The 24,642-nt window shown below is 46.1% G+C and overlaps 1 protein-coding gene across 2 annotated transcripts in view; it reads left to right on the forward strand.

Moving 5' to 3' along the window:
• PTPDC1 (protein tyrosine phosphatase domain containing 1) overlaps positions 1 to 24,642 on the forward strand; it is a 203,361-nt gene that overhangs the window by 166,104 nt on the left and 12,615 nt on the right. For both annotated transcript variants that reach the window (XM_063940749.1, XM_063940750.1), the window contains exon 6: positions 1,280 to 2,499. In XM_063940749.1, the coding sequence (XP_063796819.1) occupies positions 1,280 to 2,499 (1,220 nt within the window). The remainder of the gene's footprint in view (positions 1 to 1,279; positions 2,500 to 24,642) is intronic.

A 24,642-nucleotide genomic window follows, 5' to 3' on the forward strand; every position in this document is an offset into this window, starting at 1 on the left:
AGTCCTTATCTGATTTTCCATATGGATAGGGCAGAATTGAGGACTCGTCCCCAGTTTCTCCTTAAGGTGGTATCAGTTTTTCACTTGAACCAACCTATTGTGGTGCCTGCGGCTGCTAGGGACTTGGAGGATTCCAAGTTACTGGACGTAGTCAGGGCCTTGAAAAATTATGTTTCCAGGACGGCTAGAGTCAGGAAAATTGACTCGCTATTTATCCTGTATGCACCCAACAGGCTGGGTGCTCCTGCTTCTAAGCAGACTATCGCTCGCTGGATCTGTGACACGATTCAGCAGGAGCATTCTGCGGCTGGACTGCCACATCCTAAATCAGTGAAAGCCCATTCCACAGGGAAGGGGGGCTCATCTTGGGCTGCCTGAGGGGTCTCGGCTTTACAACTTTGCCGAGCTGTTACTTGGTCAGGGGCAAACACGTTTGCAAAATTCTACAAAATTGATACCCTGGCTGAGGAGGACCTTGAGTTCTCTCATTCGGTGCTGCAGAGTCATCCGCACTCTCCCGCCCGTTTGGGAGCTTTGGTATAATCCCCATGGTCCTTACGGAGTTCCCAGCATCCACTAGGACGTCAGAGAAAATAAGATTTTACTCACCGGTAAATCTATTTCTCGTAGTCCGTAGTGGATGCTGGGCGCCCATCCCAGGTGCGGATTGTCTGCAATACTTGTAAATAGTTATTGCTAACTAAAGGGTTATTGTTGAGCCATCTGTTGAGAGGCTCAGTTGTTTTCATACTGTCAAACTGGATATAGTATCACGAGTTGTACGGTGTGATTGGTGTGGCTGGTATGAGTCTTACCCGGGATTCAAAATCCTTCCTTATTATGTCAGCTCGTCCGGGCACAGTGTCCTAACTGAGGCTTGGAGGAGGGTCATAGTGGGAGGAGCCAGTGCACACCAGGTAGTCATAAATCTTTCTAGAGTGCCCAGCCTCCTTCGGAGCCCGCTATTCCCCATGGTCCTTATGGAGTTCCCAGCATCCACTACGGACTACGAGAAATAGATTTACCGGTGAGTAAAATCTTATTTTTTTTTAATTACACTTCAAGAATGCCTATTTGTCCTCCCTCCTATTTCCATGTAATAGAAATGACATTATGGACGGTGTCTCGGCAAAGAAGAGGAGAGAACAAGTCACAATGTTTTTAAATTAAATACTTCCACTCTCAGAGATATGTTATTTCAGGATGTAGTCATCATAAACGTAAACCTTTACTTCATATGAGTTGATGAAATATTAATGTGTCCTTGTTTATGTTCCAGGTGTTTTAATTGCATGTTACTTAATATATGCCACCCGAATGACCGCAGATCAAGCAATACTGTTTGTTCGAGCGAAGCGACACAATGCAATCCAGACCCGGATCCAACTCTTGTGTGTCCGAGAGTTCACCCAGTTCCTGACCCCACTGCGCAATGTCTTCTCTTGCAGTGACCCAAAAGCTCATGCCGTTACTTTATCACAGTACTTGATTCGACAACAGCACTTACTTCACGGATATGAAGCTCGCCATCTTAAATACGTGCCAAAAATTGTCCACTTAGTCTGTAAGTTGTTGATCAATTTGGTTGAAAACAGGCAAGTGGCAGAGGAGGAGATGCTGGACATCCCAGATCTCACTGCCGAAATCGAGAAGACTGTTTCTCAGCTTTCCACCGAGCAGCTGGATAAAGTACTGGTCAGTAACATTGTACCGGAGAGTCAGTTACCCCATTCAGTCACCACAGCCGCTTGTTACGATTCAGTATTATCCAGTGAACAGGAGTTCGACCCTTTGTGGAAAAGGAGGAACGTGGAATGTCTGCAGCCTTTGTCCCACCTAAAGAAGCGTTTAAGCTACAGTGACTCTGACCTGAAAAAGGCAGAAATTCTTTTAGAGCAAGGTGAAACGCCATGGACAGAACCTGCGCGGATGTCCTTCTTAAACAAACTAAATGAGCATATGAGAGTGGCACACTGTTTTGTCTCTGGAAATCATGAGGTTGCTCAGCATGCTCCCACGCCAAATTTAAAGAAAGATCCTTGCGTGCAAACTGCATTCTCCTTCTGGAGTCAGAGCAAATTTGGTAGCATTGAAGCACCCCGAGAAGGTTCTCCACTTTTCCACAGGAGAAAGTTTCCCAGAGATATACAGCGAAGCCGCACTTTCTCTTTAGGATACAATTCACCATTAAACAGTGGCCAAACATCCTTAGCGGAATCTGATTTCTTAATGCCAAACATGACTTCTCAGGACACTACCAGCTGTTGTGCCACTGGTAACAACAAACTACTGGAGGATGAAGACCCCTCTGTTTTTCAGGAAACTGACAGCACTTCTCCAAAAGGGATTTTCTATATTGGATGTAATGAGGCAGCAGATGTCGTCCCACATCAATCTGAGCTAAACCTCAGTGCTAGGAGATTGCTGGCAGCAAAAGCACTTGCAGGTCTGAATTGTGATGGTGCTGAAGAGATTGCACAGAAAGTCAGCATTTGGCAGGTAAACGCGTCTAAAGTCAATGTGATCTTCAACTAAATCAAAATTAACAAAAGAACAAACCCGTCCCTCTGATGGGCAGAATACTTAGGTTTTCATTTTCTTTTGTAATTTCTATCAGTCTAGTAAAAGGTTTTACCTCACTTCTGGATACTACAGGTAAGAATGGTAGTCAGCAGGGAATATATGGAATTCTGGGTTGTCTTTATCTAATGTAAGGAGCCTCAATTACCCCAACTTAAAACACTCTGCTGTATCGGGTCATATTTCCCTTAGGACAACAATGTTGGTGATGTGCTGTGGGAATGCTCCTAACGTACATCGCTATGTTGCGCTACCATGAACAGCGGCAATCTGAGCAGCCACAAATTGTGGCCCAACATCGCTCCGGTTTGGATATTCTCCAGAGACGTAAAAGAGAATAGTTGGCAAAACAATCATGTTTTAAAAAATAACAATGCTTTCATGCTGTATATTAAAGCAGAGTTTCCCAAACTTCGCCTTTACAGTCCAGGTTTTAAGGATATCCATGTTTGAGCAAAAAGTGACTTAATTTGTCAATTTGCTTTAACCTTCTGGAGTCAAACATGGATAGCCTTAAAACCTGGACTGTAATGACGCAGTTTGGGAAACTCTGGGCCTAATTCAGTCCTGATCATAGCAGCAACTTTGTTAGCAGATGGGCAAAACCAAGGGGGTAATTCCAAGTGGATCGCAGCAGGAATTTTTTTTAGCAGTTGGGCAAAACCATGTGCACTGCAGGGGAGGCAGATATAACATGTGCAGAGAGAGTTAGATTTGGGTGGGTTATTTTATTTCTGTGCAGGGTAAATACTGGCTGCTTTATTTTTACACTGCAAATTAGATTGCAGATTGAACACACCACACCCAAATCTAACTCTCTCTACACATTTTATATCTGCCCCTCCTGCAGTGCACATGGGGGGTCATTCCGAGTTGTTCGCTCGGTATTTTTTTCTCGCGACGGAGCGATTAGTCGCTAATGCGCATGCGCAATGTCCGCAGTGCTACTGCGCCAAGTAAATTTGCTATGCAGTTAGGTATTTTACTCACGGCATTACGAGGTTTTTTCTTCGTTCTGGTGATCGTAATGTGATTGACAGGAAGTGGGTGTTTCTGGGCGGAAACAGGCCGTTTTATGGGTGTGTGCGAAAAAAACGCTACCGTTTCCGGGAAAAACGCGGGAGTGGCTGGAGAAACGGAGGAGTGTCTGGGCGAACGCTGGGTGTGTTTGTGACGTCAAACCAGGAACGAAACTGACTGAACTGATCGCAGATGCCGAGTAAGTGTGGAGCGACTCAGAAACTGCTAAGAGGTGTCTATTCGCTATTTTGCTAATCTTTCGTTCGCAATTTTGATAAGCTAAGATTCACTCCCAGTAGGCGGCGGCTTAGCGTGTGCAAAGCTGCTAAAAGCAGCTTGCGAGCGAACAACTCGGAATGACCCCCATGGTTTTGCCCAATTGCTAACAGAATTCCTGCTGCGATCAACTTGGAATTACCCCCCATGTGCACTGCAGGGAGGTGGGGGGCAGATATAACGTGCAGAGAGAGTTAGATTTGGGTGTGGTGTGTTCAAACTGAAATCTAAATTGCAGTGTAAAAATAAAGCAGCCAGTATTTATCCTGCACAGAAACAAAATAACCCACCCAAATCTAACTCTCTCTGCCAATGTTATATCTGCCCCACCTGCACTGCACATGGTTTTGCCCATCTGCTAACAAAGTTGCTGCTACGATCAGGTCTGAAATAGGCCCTCTGTACTAAAGGATTAATAAAATGTTTGTGTGGATCTAATTAACAAATATACATAGTGGTCATGTAATATTTTTTTCCAATATCCTCAATCACTCAGATCTTTCTGAAGATGTGATTCTGTGCATGGAAGTAGCTAGAGGTTATAGCGGTAGATATGTTATTCCCAGATATTCATATGTATACGAGTTTCAATCACTCAGATCTTTCTGAAGATGTGATTCTGTACATGGAAGTAGCTAGAGGTTATAGCGGTAGATATGTCATTCCCAGATATTCATATGTATACGAGTTTCAATCACTCAGATCTTTCTGAAGACATGATTCTGTGCACGGAAGTAGCTAGAGGTTATAGCGGTAGATATGTTATTCCCAGATATTCATATGTATACGAGTTTCAATCACTCAGATCTTTCTGAAGACGTGATTCTGTGCACGGAAGTAGCTAGAGGTTATAGCGGTAGATATGTTATTCCCAGATATTCATATGTATACGAGTTTCAATCACTCAGATCTTTCTGAAGACGTGATTCATCACTCAGATCTTTCTGAAGACATGATTCTGTGCACGGAAGTAGCTAGAGGTTATAGCGGTAGATATGTTATTCCCAGATATTCATATGTATACGAGTTTCAATCACTCAGATCTTTCTGAAGACGTGATTCTGTGCACGGAAGTAGCTAGAGGTTATAGCGGTAGATATGTTATTCCCAGATATTTATATGTATACGAGTTTCAATCACTCAGATCTTTCTGAAGACATGATTCTGTGCACGGAAGTAGCTAGAGGTTATAGCGGTAGATATGTTATTCCCAGATATTCATATGTATACGAGTTTCAATCACTCAGATCTTTCTGAAGACGTGATTCTGTGCACGGAAGTAGCTAGAGGTTATAGCGGTAGATATGTTATTCCCAGATATTCATATGTATACGAGTTTCAATCACTCAGATCTTTCTGAAGACGTGATTCATCACTCAGATCTTTCTGAAGACATGATTCTGTGCACGGAAGTAGCTAGAGGTTATAGCGGTAGATATGTTATTCCCAGATATTCATATGTATACGAGTTTCAATCACTCAGATCTTTCTGAAGACGTGATTCTGTGCACGGAAGTAGCTAGAGGTTATAGCGGTAGATATGTTATTCCCAGATATTCATATGTATACGAGTTTCAATCACTCAGATCTTTCTGAAGACATGATTCTGTGCTCGGAAGTAGCTAGAGGTTATAGCGGTAGATATGTTATTCCCAGATATTCATATGTATACGAGTTTCAATCACTCAGATCTTTCTGAAGACGTGATTCTGTGCACGGAAGTAGCTAGAGGTTATTGCGGTAGATATGTTATTCCCAGATATTCATATGTATACGAGTTTCAATCACTGAGATCTTTCTGAAGACGTGATTCATCACTCAGATCTTTCTGAAGACATGATTCTGTGCACGGAAGTAGCTAGAGGTTATAGCGGTAGATATGTTATTCCCAGATATTCATATGTATACGAGTTTCAATCACTCAGATCTTTCTGAAGACATGATTCTGTGCACGGAAGTAGCTAGAGGTTATAGCGGTAGATATGTTATTCCCAGATATTCATATGTATACGAGTTTCAATCACTCAGATCTTTCTGAAGACGTGATTCTGTGCACGGAAGTAGCTAGAGGTTATAGCGGTAGATATGTTATTCCCAGATACTCATATGTATACGAGTTTCAATCACTCAGATCTTTCTGAAGACATGATTCTGTGCACGGAAGTAGCTAGAGGTTATAGAAGTGGTTATGATATTCCCAAATATTCATAAGTATAGGAATTCCCTTCCCCATGGTGATCAATTATGTATTTTTATGTGCTTCCAACCTGTGCTCCCTATGTAGCGGAATGCACCACATTAGACCACAGGCGCTTGTAAAGTGTTTTTATTCATGAGCTATTAAAAGGGGTCTAGGTCAGTAGTGGTAATAGTAGAGGAAGAACAGAAGTTTATGATGCAGTGTATTTAGATAAATCATGTCTTGCTACTAATGTGCATTGTTTTAAATATATTATGGAATTAATATATTATGCAATTTTTGTTGTATAGATTATATTTTACTATTCAGTGTTAAGTGACACATTTCAGCCTACTGTTTCTTAACTACCCCACACAGAGAAATAGAACTCTATACTAGGGCTGCTTGTTCTATTTTTGTTACATTTGGGATATCAGTTATTTAAAGCATCAGAGATTATATATACTTGTTTATAATTACTAAATATATTTCTATTTCTCTATCATCCCTGACTGGATCATGGGCTGTAGAGCTTCCATTAGGATGTTGACACTTTGGGTGAGATTCAAATGATATATCACGCCCAATTTCCTTTCTAAAATGATCTCCGTTATCGTGCATATTGCACCCATAGTAATCAGGTTTACTATGTAAAGGGTTGGGTGCCTCGCTACTCCGGGGGTAGCGAGCTGAAATAATGATACAACGTCCCGGAGGGCAGAAACAGAACGAGTGTGGAAAGGGGTGAAAAGAATTGAATCCCGCCCTTTAAATATTTAATGCTGTTCCTCTTGTTCATACCCATGGTAGTTGGATCTTATGTTTGCCACTGAAGTAGAAACCCTTGCTGGGCTGTCTGCAATATTGAACAGGCTGAGAAAGTTCCGTACTCCAAACAACCTCCCCCAACCCTGATGTGCATTTTCTCCCTGGGGTGCTGACACAAGTAGTAATCAGTGGGCCTGGGCTACTATCTTGCCAATGGACAGGGACGGTTGTCCCAGACTGCAAGCCAAATTCCGCTGAGTGTATTTGTGTCTGTTGATAGCTGTTTTAGTTTTTCCTAAATACTCTACGGTCCTTCTTTGCCTCCTCCTTTTCCTATCATGTTGTATAAAGGGAGGGCTAGTGGGGCTTCACCTGTGATGTTTTATAATTGTGCAGATTGTCTAAATTGTACTAAGTTGTCAAGTGAACAATCTGGTAAGGGTTAATTGGAAGTTATTCAGAGTTAAGGGGCATACACACTAGACGATTTAAGTGGACGATATGCAAGATAAAGATATTATCATGTATATCGTCAAGTGTGTATGCACGTTCATAGAAACATAGAATTTGACAGCAGATAAAAACCACTTGGCCCTCTAGTCTGTCGCTTTTTTACCATATTTTTACCTTATGATCCTTATTTCTTTGTAAGGATATCCCTATGTCTATCCCATGCATGTTTATATTGCTCTACTGTCTTAGCCTCTACCACCTCTAATGGGAGGCTATCCCACTTATTCACTATCCTTTATGTGAAGTAATTTTTCATCAAATCTCCCCCGAACCTCCCTCCCTCCAGTTTCAGTGCATGTCTTTGTGTTCTAATACTTCTCTTCATTTGAAGACAGTTTCCCTCCTGGAATTTATTAAAACCTTTGATATATTTGAAAGTTTCTATCATGTCCTCCCTTTCCCTTCTCTGCTACAAACTATACATATTGAGATTTTATAGTCTTTCTGGGTATGTTTTGTGATGTAGGCCATGCATCATTTTAGTTGCCCTTCTTTGTACAGTCGCTAATGTATTACTATACTTCTGAAGATTTAGCCTTTGGATTTTTGAGACCCAAGTGCATGATTTTGCATTTTTTTGGCATTACACTGTAATTGCCATGCTCTTGACCATTCCTCTAGTCTACTGTACCTAGATCCTCAATCATTTGTTTTATTCCTCCTGGTGTGTCTACTCTGTTGCATACCTTTGTGTCACCTGCAAAAAGGCATACTTTCCCTTTAATGCCATTTCCATTGTCACCGATAAAGATATTAAAAAGCACTGGTCCAAGTACAGATCCCTGGGGTACTCCACTGGTAACATTTCCCTCCTGTTAATGCACTCTATTTACTACAACTCTCTGTTTTCTATCCTGCCTGCAACCAATATCTTATACATTCAACCATCTGAGTATTCAATCCCAAACTTTCAAGTTTATTTAGCAGTCTGCGATGTGGGAAGTGTCAAAGGCCTTACAAAAGTCTAGATAAGGTATATCTACAGTATTGTTCCACCTTTATCTATTACTTTAGTTACACAGTCAAAAAAGTCAGTAAGGTTTGAAGTGTTCCCTCTAGAAATTGTAGAGGGCAGGGGCCGGACTGCGGGGGCATTTGAGTGCGCGCGTGCCTGAAATGAGGGGTGTGGCAATTCAACATCATTTAAGTGGGCGGTGCAGCCTACAAACATTACTACAGGGGGCGTGGGCGGATGCCGGCGTCACTGTTGGGTTCGTGCCCAGCACCTACGGAGGTGCTGGGCTTCCCCCAAGTTCTCTCCCGTAGCATGAATGGATGCCGTGCGCATGCCCACGGCATCTTTACACGCTGGGAGGGCAGGAAGCGGATGGCTGTTTTAGCAGGGCACCGCAGAAAGGGCAGGGCGGATTCTGCACTTAAAAAATCGGGCAAGGGTGCGGCTCCCTGCTAAAACAGCCTAGCGTAAACACTAGGTTTGTTTGACATGATCTGCCCCCAGTGAATCCATACTGTTTGGGATCCTGTAAATTGCTGGATTTGAGATAATCTACAACATTTAAGCATTTCCATCAATTTCCCTACTACTGATGTAAGGCTCACTGGTCTGTAGTTGCTTGCTTCTTCCTTGCTTCCACTTTTGTGCAGTGGGACTATTTTCGCTCTTTTACAGTCCTCTGGAATTACTCCTGTATCTAGTGACTGGTTGAATAATTCTGTTAATGGTGCTACCAGCACCCCTTTAAGCTCTTTTAGTATCCTTGGATTTTTCCCATCTGGCCCCATTGATTTGTCCACTTTCAGCTTTAAGTGTTCTGTTAGGACGTTCTCCTCTGTAAATGTACTTGTTTCATGTTCCTGAATATCCCTGAAACTTAATTGTGTTAACCTTCCCCTCTTTTTCAGTAGTGAATACTGAGCAAAAATAATTATTAAGATGATCTGTTATTACATTGTCTCCCTCAACAAGACTCCTAGTCTCTGTCTTTAGTCTTATTTATTTATTTAACAGTTTCTTATATAGTGCAGCATATTCCGTTGCGCTTTACAATTAGAACAACAGTAATAGAACAAAACTGGGTAAAAACAGACAAACATAGAGGTAGGAAGGCCCTGCTCGCAAGCTTACATTCTATATTATTCTGCCTTTTGTTTTTCTCCTTTCGCTTATATACCTAAAAAACGTTTTGCCTCCTTTACCCACAGGTTGACCCATTTTCTCTTAGCTTCTGCCTTTGCACTTCTGATTACCTTCTTAGTCTCCTTCTGTCTAACAAGATATATCTCTTTGTCTATATTATTTTGTGTCTACGTATATTTCCTAAAAGCCATCTTTTTTTGCTTTCACAATACTTGCTATTTCTTTCACAAACCACACTGGCTTCCTTTTCCTTGTGTTTTTACTAACACTTTTGATACAAAGGTCTGTTGCCTATAATACTGCACTTTTTAATGTTTCCCACCTCTCCTGGACTCCTTCCAAAAGTTTTTCCACTCTGCCAAAGAATCGTTTACACATTTTCCCATCCCTACAAAATCAGCCTTCCTAAAATCCAACACCTTTGTTTTTGTATGGGAAAAGTCAGTCCCTGTCTTTATGCTGAACCATACTGCTTGATGATCACTGGATCCCAGGTTTTCACCCACTTTTACGTCAAATACTCTTAGGTATATGCAATTGCGGTCGAATTCGCGGCAATTTTCGCCGTTTTTCAAATTCGACCAAATTCGCCAGGTGAATTCCGGAAGGTGGCTTCCGGAATTCACCATATTCAATGAAAAACGGATTCGCCAGGGTCGCGGGCGAAAATCGGCCGATTTGGCGGATTTTGCCGCGATTTTAAAAAACGGGAAAAATCGTGGAAAACCCGAAAAAAAAATGGCGTGGGGTCCCCCCCCAAAGCATAACCAGCCTCGGGCTCTTTGAGCTGGTCCTGGTTCTAAAAATGCAGGGGAAAAATTGGCCAGGGATCCCCCGTATTTTTAAAACCAGCACCGGGCTCTGCGCCTGATGCTGGTGCCAAAAATACGGGGGACAAAAAGAGTAGGGGTCCCCCGTATTTTTAACACCAGCATCGGGCTCCACTAGCTGGACAGATAATGCCACAGCCGGGGGTCACTTTTATGCCGTGCCCTGCGGCCGTGGCATTAAATATCCAACTAGTCACCCCTGGCTGGGGTACCCTGGGGGAGTGGGGACCCCTTCAATCAAGGGGTCCCCCCCCCCCAGCCACCCAAGGGCCAGGGGTGAAGCCCGAGGCTGTCCCCCCCCATCCAATGGGCTGCGGATGGGGGGGCTGATAGCCTTTGTGAAAATTAAAAGATATTGTTTTTTCCAGTAGTACTACAAGTCCCAGCAAGCCTCCCCCGCAAGCTGGTACTTGGAGAACCACAAGTACCAGCATGCGGGAGAAAAACGGGCCCGCTGGTACCTGTAGTACTACTGGGAAAAAAATACCCAAATAAAAACAGGACACAGACACCTTTGACAGTAAAACTTTATTACACACTACCGACACACACATACTTACCTATGTTGACACGCCGACTGCCACGGTCTCCGACGATCCGAGGGTACCTGTGAAAAAATGATACTCACCTTCCAGCGTCCAGAGAGATAAATCCACGTACTTGTTAAAAAAAAAGAAAACGCAAAAACCCGAGCCATACCGGACTAGAAAGGGGTCCAATGTTTTCACATCAGACCCCTTTCTCCCGAATGCCGGGACATCACGTGACTCCTGTCACTGATGTCCCTTCAGCCAATCAGGAAGCGCTACTGCCGTTGCGCTCACCTGATTGGCTGAGCGCTGTCTGTACTGTGACAGCGCCTCGCAAAGCCGCTCCATTACTTTCAATGGTGGGAACTTTGCGGGTAGCGGTGGGGTCACCCGCCGGTCAGCCGATGACCGGCGGGTGACCTTACCGCTAGCCGCTAAGTTCCCACCATTGAATATAATGGAGGGAGCTGTGCGATGCGCTGTCACAGTGCAGACAGCGCTCAGCCAATCAGGTGAGCGCAACGAAGTTGCGCTTCCTGATTGGCTTAGAGACCTGTCTGTGACAGCTGTCACTGACAGGTCTCATTCGTGGAAAGGTGTCCCATGTGTCAGCATGGGACCCCTTTCAGTCCGGCATGGAGCGGGTGTTCGCTTTGTTTTTTTGCCAAGTACGTGGATTTATCTCTGGACCATGGCTGAGGTGAGTATATTGAACTTTTCTTTTCAGGTATCCGTGGATTCTACATGGAGAAGAGGACCGATGTCGGCGTGTGAACATAGGTAAGTATGTGTGTGTCGACGTATGAAATAAAGTTTTACTGTCGACGGTGTGTGTGTCCTGTTTTTATTTGGGTATTTTTTTCCCAGTAGTACTACAGGTACCAGCGGGCCCGTTTTTCTCCCGCATGCTGGTACTTGTGGTTCTCCAAGTACCAGCTTGCGGGGGAGGCTTGCTGGGACTTGTAGTACTACTGGAAAAAACAATATCTTTTTATTATCACAAAAGGCTATCAGCCCCCCCATCTGCAGCCCATTGGATGGGGGGGGACAGCCTCGGGCTTCACCCCTGGCCCTTGGGTGGCTGGGGGGGGGGACCCCTTGATTGAAGGGGTCCCCACTCCCCCAGGGTACCCCGGCCAGGGGTGACTAGTTGGATATTTAATGCCACGGCCGCAGGGCACGGCATAAAAGTGACCCCCGGCTGTGGCATTATCTGTCCAGCTAGTGGAGCCCGATGCTGGTGTTAAAAATACGGGGGACCCCTACTCTTTTTGTCCCCCGTATTTTTGGCACCAGCACCAGGCGCAGAGCCCGGTGCTGGTTTTAAAAATACGGGGGATCCCCTGTCAATTTTTTCCCCGCATTTTTAGAACCAGGACCAGCTCGAAGAGCCCGAGGCTGGTTATGCTTTGGAGGGGGGACCCCACGCCATTTTTTTTTATGATTTTACCGTTCCAGCATTAAAAAAAAAAAAAAAAAAATAATAATATTTTAAAAAATATATAAATAATATTTGTGCCTCCAAAAAAAAAAAAAAAAGTACCTAATCCCTTCTAATATAAATAGATCTTCTATTCCCAGAAAAAAAAACACAAAAAAAAACATGTTTAAAATTTTTTTATTTGTTTTCACCCTTCAAAGTGTGGCGGATTGAAAATGACGAATTTGCTGTCTAAAAGCCCTGCTGTCGAATTTCCAAACTTGAATTGAATATGCTTTGGTCGAATTGCAGCACTTGTATCATTGCAGAAAAGTCGAATTTGCAAAAATTCGAATTTCAAAAAGTCGAATTTTGAAAGTCCGTTTTTTGGTCGGAAAGCACTGAATTGCATAGGCGATTTTTTTTTTTTGGTCGAAAATGACCCGAAATTCGACAATTTCGGGAATTCGACCGCAATTGCATATACCCCTCTGTCTCCATTTTTAAGTGTCAAGTCTAATATTGCATCTTTCCGAGTGGGCTCCCTCACCAATTGACCAGGTCGTTATCGTTTATCTTTATCAACTGAACATGTAGTCCAATTTAGGCTGTATCTTTCATGACTGCATGTTCAGGGATGGGAGGAGTGACGTCACTTAATGATATCGTTCACTATATTCAATGTGTATACTCTTTATCTTTCATTCTGCAGCTGGGGTCATTTCAAGGGAAATCTTTATCTTTATGGGTTCAAAGTCATCTAGTGTGTAACCACCTTTAAATGCAAATTAAATAGTAAAATGCATCTGAAGGTAAAAATTGTTTGACCTATTTTGATTTGGTAGCAGATGTCAAATGCAACCAACACTGCATAAGTAGTGAATGCGCCTCTCTCCATAAGCAAGTGACAGGAGCAATTGTGCTTTGAATGTGCTGTAATAGATGTGGCATGACTGACTGCTAAATGACAAAAGTGCAGTGCTTTGCGTTGCTGGCGAGGGAAAATGTACAAATGTCTCCTTTTGTACTGCAGCTTCGGTTGCCCCAAATAGCCCATCTCAGAGGTACCCAAACTGCGTGTCGTAGCACCCTGGGGTGCCTTGGGACACTTGCAGGGGTGCCCTGGGTTGGTGGTCCAGGACCAATTCAAATTATTCATGGTCAATATATTAGGCAAAACCAGTGCTGGTGGCTGCCAGTCATAAAATATGTGGTCAAACAGAAGCAAATCTTGTCCCTCACCAAACAAATGACCCTAAGGATGACATATAAACGCGATCTACTTAATGTAATTTCTCTTACGTCCTAGAGGATGCTGGGGACTCCTTAAGGACCATGGGGATAGACGGGCTCCGCAGGAGACATGGGCACTAAAAAGAACTTTAGATATGGGTGTACACTGGCTCCTCCCTCTATGCCCCTCCTCCAGACCTCAGTTTGATACTGTGCCCAGAGGAGACTGGGTGCATTACAGGGAGCTCTCCTGAGTTTCCTGAAAATAAATAATTCGTGTTAGGTTTTTTATTTTCAGGGAGCCTGCTGGCAACAGGCTCCCTGCATCGAGGGACTGAGGAGAGAGAAGCAGACCTACTTAACTGCTAGGCTCTGCTTCTTAGGCTACTGGACACCATTAGCTCCAGAGGGAGTCAGAACGCAGGTCTCTCCTAGCTGTTTGTCCCGGAGCCGCGCCGCCGTCCTCCTCACAGAGCCGGAATATAGAAGCCGGGTGAGTATAAGAAGAAAGAAGACTTCAGAGGCGGCAGAAGACTTCAGATCTTCATAGAGGTAACGCGCAGCAGTAACGCTGCGCGCCATTGCTCCTACACAACACACACACGGCAGGCACTGTAAGGGTGCAGGGCGCAGGGGGGGCACCCTGGGCAGCAATTTAAACCTCTGTTCTGGCTATATAGGACATATATGGGCTCTGCACTGTATAGTCTAACATCCCCCGCCAGTTTTAAACAAAATCGAGCGGGACCGAAGCCCGCCGCTGTGGGGGCGGAGCTTGATCCTCAGCACTCACCAGCGCCATTTTCTCCACAGCACACCGCTGAGAAGCTGGCTCCCCAGACTCTCCCCTGCTGATCACGGTGACAGAGGGTTGGAAAGAAGGGGGGGCACATAATTTGGCGCAGTGTTATATATTTAAGTAATAAAGCGCTATCTGGGTAATTTTTTTCCCTGGGTCATTGGCGCTGGGTGTGTGCTGGCATACTCTCTCTCTGTCTCTCCAAAGGGCCTTGTGGGGGAACTGTCTCCAGATAGAGAATTCCCTGAGTGTGTGGTGTGTCGGCATGTCTGAAGCAGAAGGCTCTTCTAGGGAGGAGGTGGAGCAAATGAGTGTAGTGTCTCTGTCGGCAACGCCGACACCTGACTGGTTGGATATGTGGAAGTTTTAAATGCAAATGTGAATTTATTGCACAAAAGATTGGACAAAGCTCAGTCCAGGGACTGTAGCCTTGCCTTTCACTATGTCACAGGGACCTTCTGGGTCTCAAAAGCGCCCACTATCCCAAATAGTAGACACTGATACCGACACGGATTCTGATTCCAGTGTCGATTACGATGATGCAAAGTTGCAGCCAAAATTGGCTAAAAGTATTCATTATATGATTATTGCTATAAAAGAGGTGTTGCATATCACGGATGAACCCTCTGTCCCTGACACGAGGGTCCACATGTTTAAAGAAAAGAAACCTGAGGTAACCTTTCCTCCATCTCATGAGCTGAACGAATTATTTGAAAAGGCTTGGGAATCTCCAGATAAAAGACTGCAGATTCCCAAAAGGATTCTTATGGCGTATCCTTTCCCGGCTAAGGACAGGATACGGTGGCCATCCACCCCAAAGGTGGACAAAGCGTTGACACGCTTATCCAAAAAGGTAGCGCTGCCATCTCAAGATACGGCAACCCTCAAGGATCCTGCTGATCGCAGGCAGGAGACTACCTTGAAGTCTATTTACACACATACTGGTACTTTACTCAGACCGGCGATAGCGTCGGCTTGGCTTTGTAGCGCTGTAGCGGCGTGGACAGATACCTTATCTGCTGATATAGATTCGCTGGATAAGGAAACCATTTTATTGACCCTGGGTCATATTAAAGATGCTGTCCTATATATGAGAGATGCTCAGAGAGACATTGGCCTACTGGGTTCCAGAGCCAATGCTATGGCGATTTCGGCAAGGCGAGCCCTATGGACCCGACAATGGACGGGCGATGCCGACTCAAAGAGGCATATGGAGGTTTTACCTTACAAGGGTGAGGAATTATTTGGGGAAGGTCTCACGTACTTAGTTTCCACGGCTACGGCAGGTAAATCAACTTTTTTGCCTTATGTTTCCTCACAGCCTAAGAAAACGCCACATTATCAGATGCAGTCCTTTCGGTCGCATAAACCCAAGAGAGTGCGGGGATCTTCCTTTCTTCCTAGAGGTAAGGGCAAGGGGAAAAACCTGCCAGCCACAGCTAGTTCCCAGGAGCAGAAGTCCTCCCTGGCCTCTACAAAATCCACCGCATGACGCTGGGGCTCCGCTGGGGGAGTCTGTCCCAGTGGGGGCACATCTTCGACTTTTCAGCCACATCTGGGTTCAATCACAGGTGGACCCCTGGGCAATAGAAATTGTTTCCCAGGGTTACAAGCTGGAATTCGAAGAGGTGCCTCCTCGCCAGTTTTTCAAATCGGCCCTGCCGGCTTCTCCCCCAGAGAGGGAAATAGTGTTAAAGGCTATTCAAAAATTGTGTCTTCAACAAGTGGTGGTCAAAGTCCCCCTGCTGCAGCAGGGGATGGGGTATTACTCAACCCTGTTTGTAGTCCCGAAACCGAATGGTTCGGTCAGGCCCATTTTGAATTTAAAATCCTTAAACCTATACTTAAAAAGGTTCAAGTTCAAGATGGAGTCACTCAGAGCGGTCATCGCCAGCCTGGAAGGGGGGATTATATGGTGTCCCTGGACATAAAGGATGCATACCTTCATGTCCCCATATATCCGCCTCATCAGGCGTTCCTGAGGTTTGCTGTACAGGATTGTCATTACCAATTTCAGACGTTGCCGTTTGGGCTTTCCACGGCCCCGAGGATTTTCACCAAGGTAATGGCGGAAATGATGGTGCTCCTGCGCAAGCAGGGTGTCACAATTATCCCATACTTGGACGATCTCCTAATAAAAGCGAGATCAAGAGAACAGTTGCTGAACAGCGTATCACTCTCCCTGAGGGTGTTGCAACAGCACGGCTGGATTCTCAATATCCCGAAGTCACAGTTGATTCCAATGACTCGTTTGCCCTTCTTAGGCATGATTCTGGATACAGACCAGAAAAGGGTTTATCTTCCGATGGAAAAGGCCCAAGAACTCATGTCTTTGGTCAGGGACCTATTGAAGCCAACGAGGGTGTCGGTGCATCACTGCACTCAAGTTCTGGGAAAGATGGTGGCGACTTACGAGGCCATTCCATTCGGCAGGTTCCATGCGAGAACGTTTCAATGGGACCTTCTGGACAAGTGGTCCGGGTCACATCTACAGATTCATCAGATGATCACCCTGTCCCCCAGGGCCAGGGTATCTCCCCTGTGGTGGCTGCAAAGTGCTCACCTTCTGGAGGGTCGCAAGTTCGGCATTCAGGACTGGGTTCTGGTAACCACGGACGCGAGCCTCCGAGGTTGGGGTGCAGTCACACAGGGAAGAAACTTCCAGGGTCTCTGGTCAAGCCAGGGCAGAGTGGCAATCGCGGAAGCCACCAGTATTCTTTGCTGGGCGGAAAATCATGTAAGCGCCCTGACAGCAGTCTTCATTCCGGGAGTAGACAACTGGAAAGCAGACTTCCTCAGCAGACACGATCTACATCCAGGAGAGTGGGGACTTCATCAGGAAGTCTTCGCAGAGATTGCAAGTCGGTGTGGACTGCCTCAGATAGACAAGATGGCGTCGCGCCTCAACATGAAACTACCGAAATATTGCGCCAGGTCGAGGGACCCTCAGGCAGTGGCGGTGGACGCCATGGTGACTCCATGGGTGTTTCAGTCGGTCTATGTGTTCCCTCCTCTTCCGCTCATCTCAAAGATATTGAGAATCATAAGACGAAGAGGAGTACAGACAATTCTCATTGTTCCAGATTGGCCGCGAAGGGCCTGGTATCCGGATCTGCAGGAAATGCTCACAGAAGATCCGTGGCCCCTTCCTCTCAGAGAGGACCTGTTACAACAGGGGCCCTGTCTGTTCCAAGACTTACCGCGGCTACGTTTGACGGCATGGCGGTTGACCGCCGGATCCTAGCGGAAAAGGGCATTCCGGATGAGGTCATTCCTACTCTGATAAAGGCTGGGAAAGACGTGACAGCGAAACATTATCACCGTATATGGAGAAAGTACGTATCTTGGTGTGAGTCCAGGAATGCTCCTCCGGAAGAATTCCATTTGGGCCGTTTCCTTCACTTCCTACAAACGGGAGTGAATTTGGGCCTAAAATTAGGCTCTATTAAGGTTCAGATTTCGGCCCTATCCATTTTCTTTCAGAAGAAATTGGCTTCTCTCCCAGAAGTCCAGACTTTTGTGAAGGGAGTGCTGCATATCCAGCCTCCTTTTGTACCTCCAGTGGCACCCTGGGACCTTAACGTGGTGTTGCGGTTCCTTAAGTCTCACTGGTTTGAACCACTTAAAACGGTGGAATTAAAATATCTCACTTGGAAAGTGGTCATGTTGTTGGCCTTGGCATCGGCAAGGCGAGTGTCGGAGTTGGCGGCTTTATCTCACAAAAGCCCCTATCTGATTTTCCATGTGGATAGAGTAGAGTTGCGGACTCGTCCTCAATTTTTGCCCAAGGTGGTTTCTTCTTTTCATATGAACCAACCTATTGTGGTACCTGTGGCTACACGGGACTTGGAGGATTCCGAGTCCCTTGATGTGGTCAGGGCATTGAAAATTTATGTGGCCATAACGGCCCGGGTTAGGAAAACAGAGGCACTGTTTGTCCTGTATGCAGCCGACAAGGTTGGAGCTCCTGCTTCGAAGCAGACTCTTGCTCGCTGGATCTGTAACACGATTCAGCAGGCTCATTCTACGGCTGGATTGCCGATACCAAATTCTGTAAAGGCCCATTCCACTAGGAAGGTGGGCTCTTCTTGGGCGGCTGCCCGAGGTGTCTCGGCTTTACAGCTGTGCCGAGCTGCTACTTGGTCGGGTTCAAACACCTTTGCGAAGTTCTACAAGTTTGATACCCTGGCTGATGAGGACCTCATGTTTGCTCAATCGGTGCTGCAGAGTCATCCGCACTCTCCCGCCCGTTTTGGAGCTTTGGTATAATCCCCATGGTCCTTACGGAGTCCCCAGCATCCTCTAGGACGTAAGAGAAAATAAGATTTTAAACCTACCGGTAAATCTTTTTCTCCTAGTCCGTAGAGGATGCTGGGCGCCCGTCCCAGTGCGGACTACATCTGCAAAACTTGTATATAGTTTTTGCTTACTTAAGGGTTATGTTACAGTTTTGATCAGTCTCGGTCTGATGCTGTTTGGTTTCATGCTGTTAACTGGTTTGTATATTCCATGTTATACGGTGTGGATGGTGTGGGCTGGTATGAATCTTGCCCTTAGATTAACAAAAATCCTTTCCTCGTACTGTCCGTCTCCTCTGGGCAGTTTCTCTAACTGAGGTCTGGAGGAGGGGTATAGAGGGAGGAGCCAGTGCACACCCATATCTAAAGTTCTTTTTAGTGCCCATGTTTCCTGCGGAGCCCGTCTATCCCCATGGTCCTTACGGAGTCCCCAGCATCCTCTATGGACTAGGAGAAAAAGATTTACCGGTAGGTTTAAAATCTTATTATTTCTTTCTAAATTTCTCAATAAGAAATTTTTGGCCTAGGGGTGCCATGAAAAAAATTCTGATATTCTAGGGCGCCGTGATTCAAAAAAGTTTGGAATCCACTGGCCCATCTCATTGCACCTGGTGGCGGACAACTCGGACGCACTGACCGGCTATCTTGCTAAAAATGTGCATCTTATTTGCATAAATAATTTGACTGGAAGTGACAAAACAACATTGCTAGCATACAATCAGGGCCGCCATCGGGAGGACTGCCGGGACTCCAGTCTTGGGCCCAGACAGAGAGGGGGGCCCCCCCTGGCTAGATGGATGGAACTATCTATCAATATGGTGCGGGGTGACAGCGCTGTTGGGGGGGCACCACAGTCTATTGTGCCTCCAGAGGATGGGGTGGCCCCACAGTCTATTTCGCCTTTGGCAAGCAGTGGACTGCCTATTTTGTCATTCCCAGGCCCCACAATTCCTGATAGCAGCCCTGCTTACACTAATCAGTTTGATGTGCGACATTTATCTGTGTGCGTCTGAGTCTGAATTTGTGCAAAAAGGGTCTCCAATGTGAGTGTCCACAGCTTTTCCTCACCCCCAGCTCCGTTGAGCGTTATTTGTAACTTTGTACTTGTGTTAGACCAATTCCTGTGTGGTTAATGTTGCATCCCAGTATCTTTAGTACACTGTGAGCAGCTTTTCGCTGATTCTGCTATGCATATAAGGTGCACTACTCCTCTTGGAGCATCTCAGTTGTACTGGACATCTGGCGCCATATGGTGTACATACTCAAGGTGTATGAGGACACATTTCTAAAGGGGCAAGATGACCATCTGGGATACTCTTGGAGGACAGTATAGAGGAAAACAGGCTTGGTCAAACCGGCTGCCAAGCACTCATACCAACAGCCTACATGACTGCATTTTCCCACCTGGTAGAGCCTGCAGTGAGAGACCACCTGCTACTGTATCACACTCCAGTTTCTTGTTATGGACTTTGCAAAAATCATTCACCACCAGATCAATGTGTTTTCACTACACGTCTCCCTGTGGATAGGTAAAATGCCAGGTTATGCAACTAGCCATTCACACATTGCTTACTGTGGCTTTCATTATCCCAGTGCCAGTAGAAAACGGGAGAATGGGTTTCTTTTCAAAACTGGTTTATGTTCAGAATCCAAAGGGGTCAGTTTGGCCCATTTTGTATCTCAAAACACTCAACTTTAATATTCAGGTCCGCATATTCAAAATGAAACCATTGAGATCCATCCATTGATGTCAAGGATGCTTACTTGCATGTTCCAATCTGGGAAGGTCACCAATACCTTTGGGCTCTGCCTTTTGGTCTGGTGAGAGCTCCACAGTTGCTCTCTTGATGTTCAGTGGGGGTGATGATCATCCTCTACTTCAACTTCAGATTTTGTTTGTGTACTGCCAGGAGGGAGTCCCATTGCCAGTTCATTAACATTCAGAAATACAGATTGTTTCTTTTCAGAAGTTGGCCTTTTTGGTACTGCTATTCGACATTCAACAATGGAGGGCAATTCTTCCAGAGAACACAAAAGCCTCTTTACATAGAATGGTAAGGTACTGTATCTAGTGTCTCTCACTCAGTTGCCAGTTCACTGAGCTGGTCTCCACATTCAAAGCTGAGCAGATTGCACAGTTTTATGCAAGGGAGTTTCAAAAGGAACTCATCTCCTTGCATTCCCGCTAAGCTATTTCAGTGTGGTGCCGCACCCTGCTTGATTTTCAAATACAAAATCTGCCCTGCCCCAATGGAGGCAGCCTGCTGAAATTGCCTACTGTGTGCCATCCCCACCTTCGGGTCGCAGTGTCCCGCGAGTGCCAAAAGTTGCAGTTTACCAATCACCGTCGTGTGAATAGAGCTTGAGGGCAACCCAGCATCTCCGTAAGTGCCCCCTAGAATGATGCACAGGGGGCGTGTCATGAAACCATGCCCCTCCCCTATAGGCCAAGCCCTCTTTTTGGCGAGGCTCTCTCCTCCCGTCGACACCCTGCCCTGGGTCAACTTAGAATGAACATTATCTCCAATTTAACCAGACTACACCTTGTTCTGTCTTTAAGAACATGATGATTGCTCCTGTGGTAGTTTAGATATAACAACGTCAGTAGCAGCCACTTGGGTACTTCAGAAAAGGGGTTCTCTGACACTGTGGTCATTACCATACTGAGTGCTGAAAAAACGCTTTCAGTAAAAAGTCTGGAAAACTTTTGTCAGTTAGTAATAGAGAATAAACTACTTGAGATTCATCTACAACTACTTCTTTCTAGATAGACCACTTCCAGGGACGGATTGGGAGATAAAAGTGGCCCTGGAAAAATTTCTAGAAGTGGCCTCGTGGGCGGCACCAAATTAACTGTAGGCGGGACCAATACCAAAGTAGGCGGGATTACTGCTTCAAAATGTAATGTAGGCGGAGTTGTGATTTGTGATGCGGTGTGCAGTGGTGATGGTACAGCTCCTGCTGCATTTGCTCTGCCCGACTCTGCTGCGTGCTTCCTGGTTGCTGGAATGCACTGTGGAGCGCACAGTGGCTACTTCCGGTGCTCTGGGTCTCCGCAGTCTTAATTTGTGGACCATTATTAGGCGCTGCATTATTAAAACATTATTAGGCGCAGTAGTCATGATTTTTGTGCTCCTTGTTCCAGGGGCCCTTGTGACCTTCGAGGCTCATCCCCTCCCTTTAGAACTAAATAACTCCCCTCTCTTCAGACAGATCATCTCCCTTAGCGTAGAATAGTCCCATCAGACAGATCTTCTTTCCCTAGCACAGAATAACAAGTTAGATAATCTCCGCTACAGAATATCCCTCATCATTGCCATCCTACACACACACACACGGGTCAGTGCCAGCCTACACACACACACACACACTGGTTGAAGTGGAAATTTTGAAGTGGGGGTATGATAAAATGAAGGTTGCAATTATGCGTGCCCCTTCAGAAAAGGGCCATGGCCACTCAAAAGGGGGTGTGTCCTTTAGTGTAGTTTACCACAACATATACTCCTTATACACATTATGCACCACATTAGCAGGACCCCTTATACTATCTAGTTCTGGTGCCCCTTTCACATTATGCCACACAGTATGAGCCAAAATTCACATTATAGCACACGGTATGAGCCAAAATTCACATTATAGCACATGGTATGAGCTAAAATTCACATTATAGCACACGGTATGAGCCGAAATTGACATCACGAGGAGTGACGTACAGCGACCGGCTTCCTGGCTGAGAGACTGTCAGTACGGGCCCGGCGGTGGCGGTGTTCAGGCAGGTGTATTTGAGCAGGGCTCATGGAGTTGGCGGGGGTGTAGGCGTGACTGCGCTGCTTGGTGCCGTGGAGGAGCGGGTATGGACGCCGACGTGTCTCTATCATGTCAGTGGATGAGATAGGGATGCGGATGTATGGCTCTTCTTGGTGTCACCCCATTGATGACTCTGTCGTGACGCCACTGATCAAACTTTCCACATTCAACTGGCAGCTGAAATGACTTGCAGCCAGCCAGGGAGTGACAGCAGAAGGTTGATATTGAGGTGCGCAATCAAATTCAAGGCAGGTCCTCCCTAGGCTTCCTGAAGTAACGGCAGCACTGAGCATAGCAGCTCTGTCTTTAGCCTACTCCCACTTCTCCCTCCCAGAGTCCCAGTAGCGCAAGCGGCGGAGCGGAGGCGTGATGATGTCATGGGACCGGTGTGCATGAATTACTTACGGACCCGGCCGCAGTGGCGTCTTCCAGCGGAGGGGGGGTGGTGATGTTTGAGTCAGTAAGGGGGAGGGATGCGAACATAACTGTGCCTCGGTGGAGTCTTCTTGTTGCAGGCGGGGATATATGATTTTGAGTCGGCGGGGGGTGCAATCGTAACTGTAGTGCTTGGTGCCGGACAGCAAATAGAGCACTGCAGTTACAATCCCCCGCCTACAAGAAGATTCCATCAGCCGCGGCACAATTACGATCACACTCAAACCCCCCCCCCCCCCCCCCCCCAAGCAGGTGCGAGTGCGCCGCGGCCGGGTCCGTGATCTCTGACACACACATAGACTGTGTCAGTGACAGTTTCGTGAAGGGGATGCAGCAGGTGTGAGGTGTGCGGCTCTTGTTCGGTGTCACCCAATTAAAGGGTGACACCCAGGTGCGGGCCGCACCCGCCTCATGACGCCTCTGGATACGATTATGATTTGAGGGTGAGCCAGGACAATTTAACCAGTTTGCAGTTTCCTTTCTCTGAAGATCCACTGAGCAGAGGCTGACAATGAGCGAGGAATGCAACATGCGTGATAGGTCACATTCTAGGAATGCCGCTCCAACCACATTGTGGTTTACATTACTGGACACAATGCATACATTTAATAAGACTTCCAGATATATTACACCTCACACTTCCAGACATATCACACCTCACACCTCCAAATATTATAGAACACCTCATACCCACAGACATATTACTCATACCCCCATACATAATATTACACCTCATAACCCCAGATATAACTGTACACCTCACACCCCAGACATATTACACCTCATACCCAAAGACATTTTACACCTCATACCTCCAGACATAACATTACACCCCATACCTAGAATTCCCAGATATAATATTACACTCAAAACCTCATATCCTCAGACATAAAATTAGACCTCATACCCCCGAGATATATTACACCCCATACCCTACTCTATACCCCCAGACATAATACTGTAACAGCATGTTGCTCCCAGTCAGGACATTTCACAGCACCAACACAGGAAAGGAACATGCATTTAGGGAAGTAGTGTAGTCATACTCACTTCACCTCTCCTGCTGCAGGACGAGCCGTGGCCGCACCTTCTCTTCCCGCGCAAGGTCCGCACCGATGGCGTCTGTGGTCAGTCAGGAGGGTGGGGGCAGGCAAGCTCTCTAGGTAACCTCCAGTGGCCGCAGCGCAATGCCGCGCTCACAATTCATAAGCAAGCAGCCTGGTGACGCGGAGGGGGGTGGCGGGCCGGCTCCCCTAATAGCGGCCAGTGGCCGCGGCTCTCACAAGCCGCAGGGTCACGTGAGAGGGGGCGGGCCGGCTCTCCTGATAGCGGCCAATGGCTGCGGCACTAACAAGCTGCCTGGTGACGCGGAGGGGGGGCGGGCCGGCTCTCCTGAGAAGCGGCCAGCGGTGCTCAAAATGTATAAGCAGGTGGAGGGGGCGGAGCCGCAGAGGACAGGCGGCCGCACACTCCAATCGGCCCACCGGGGGATTCCCCGGTAGACCCGATGGCCAATCCGGGCCTGACCACTTCTGTTTATGCAGAATGGCTGATATAATCAGTTCTTAAAGGTTTAGGATTTTGCGCTGTATTTTTTTCAGATGATGGTGAAACTTATACTGGAACCATACATTATTTTGTAGGCTGTGGTGCATTTGTGACCACCCTTCATATCTCCCTTTGTACTTAAATTTAGTATTGATGGCATTACAACAACCCCTCTTTGAGCCATACGAGATTTTCACAATGAGATTATGGTCCTCGTTTATAGGTTGAAGTAAATCCATCTGGAAGGTCTCACTTTAAGGAGTATATTTAATAGAGGTTGACTTTTATCCATTTTAAATCAATGAAAA

The sequence above is a fragment of the Pseudophryne corroboree genome, chromosome 9 (assembly GCF_028390025.1).
Source record: "Pseudophryne corroboree isolate aPseCor3 chromosome 9, aPseCor3.hap2, whole genome shotgun sequence".
NCBI lineage: Eukaryota > Metazoa > Chordata > Amphibia > Anura > Myobatrachidae > Pseudophryne > Pseudophryne corroboree.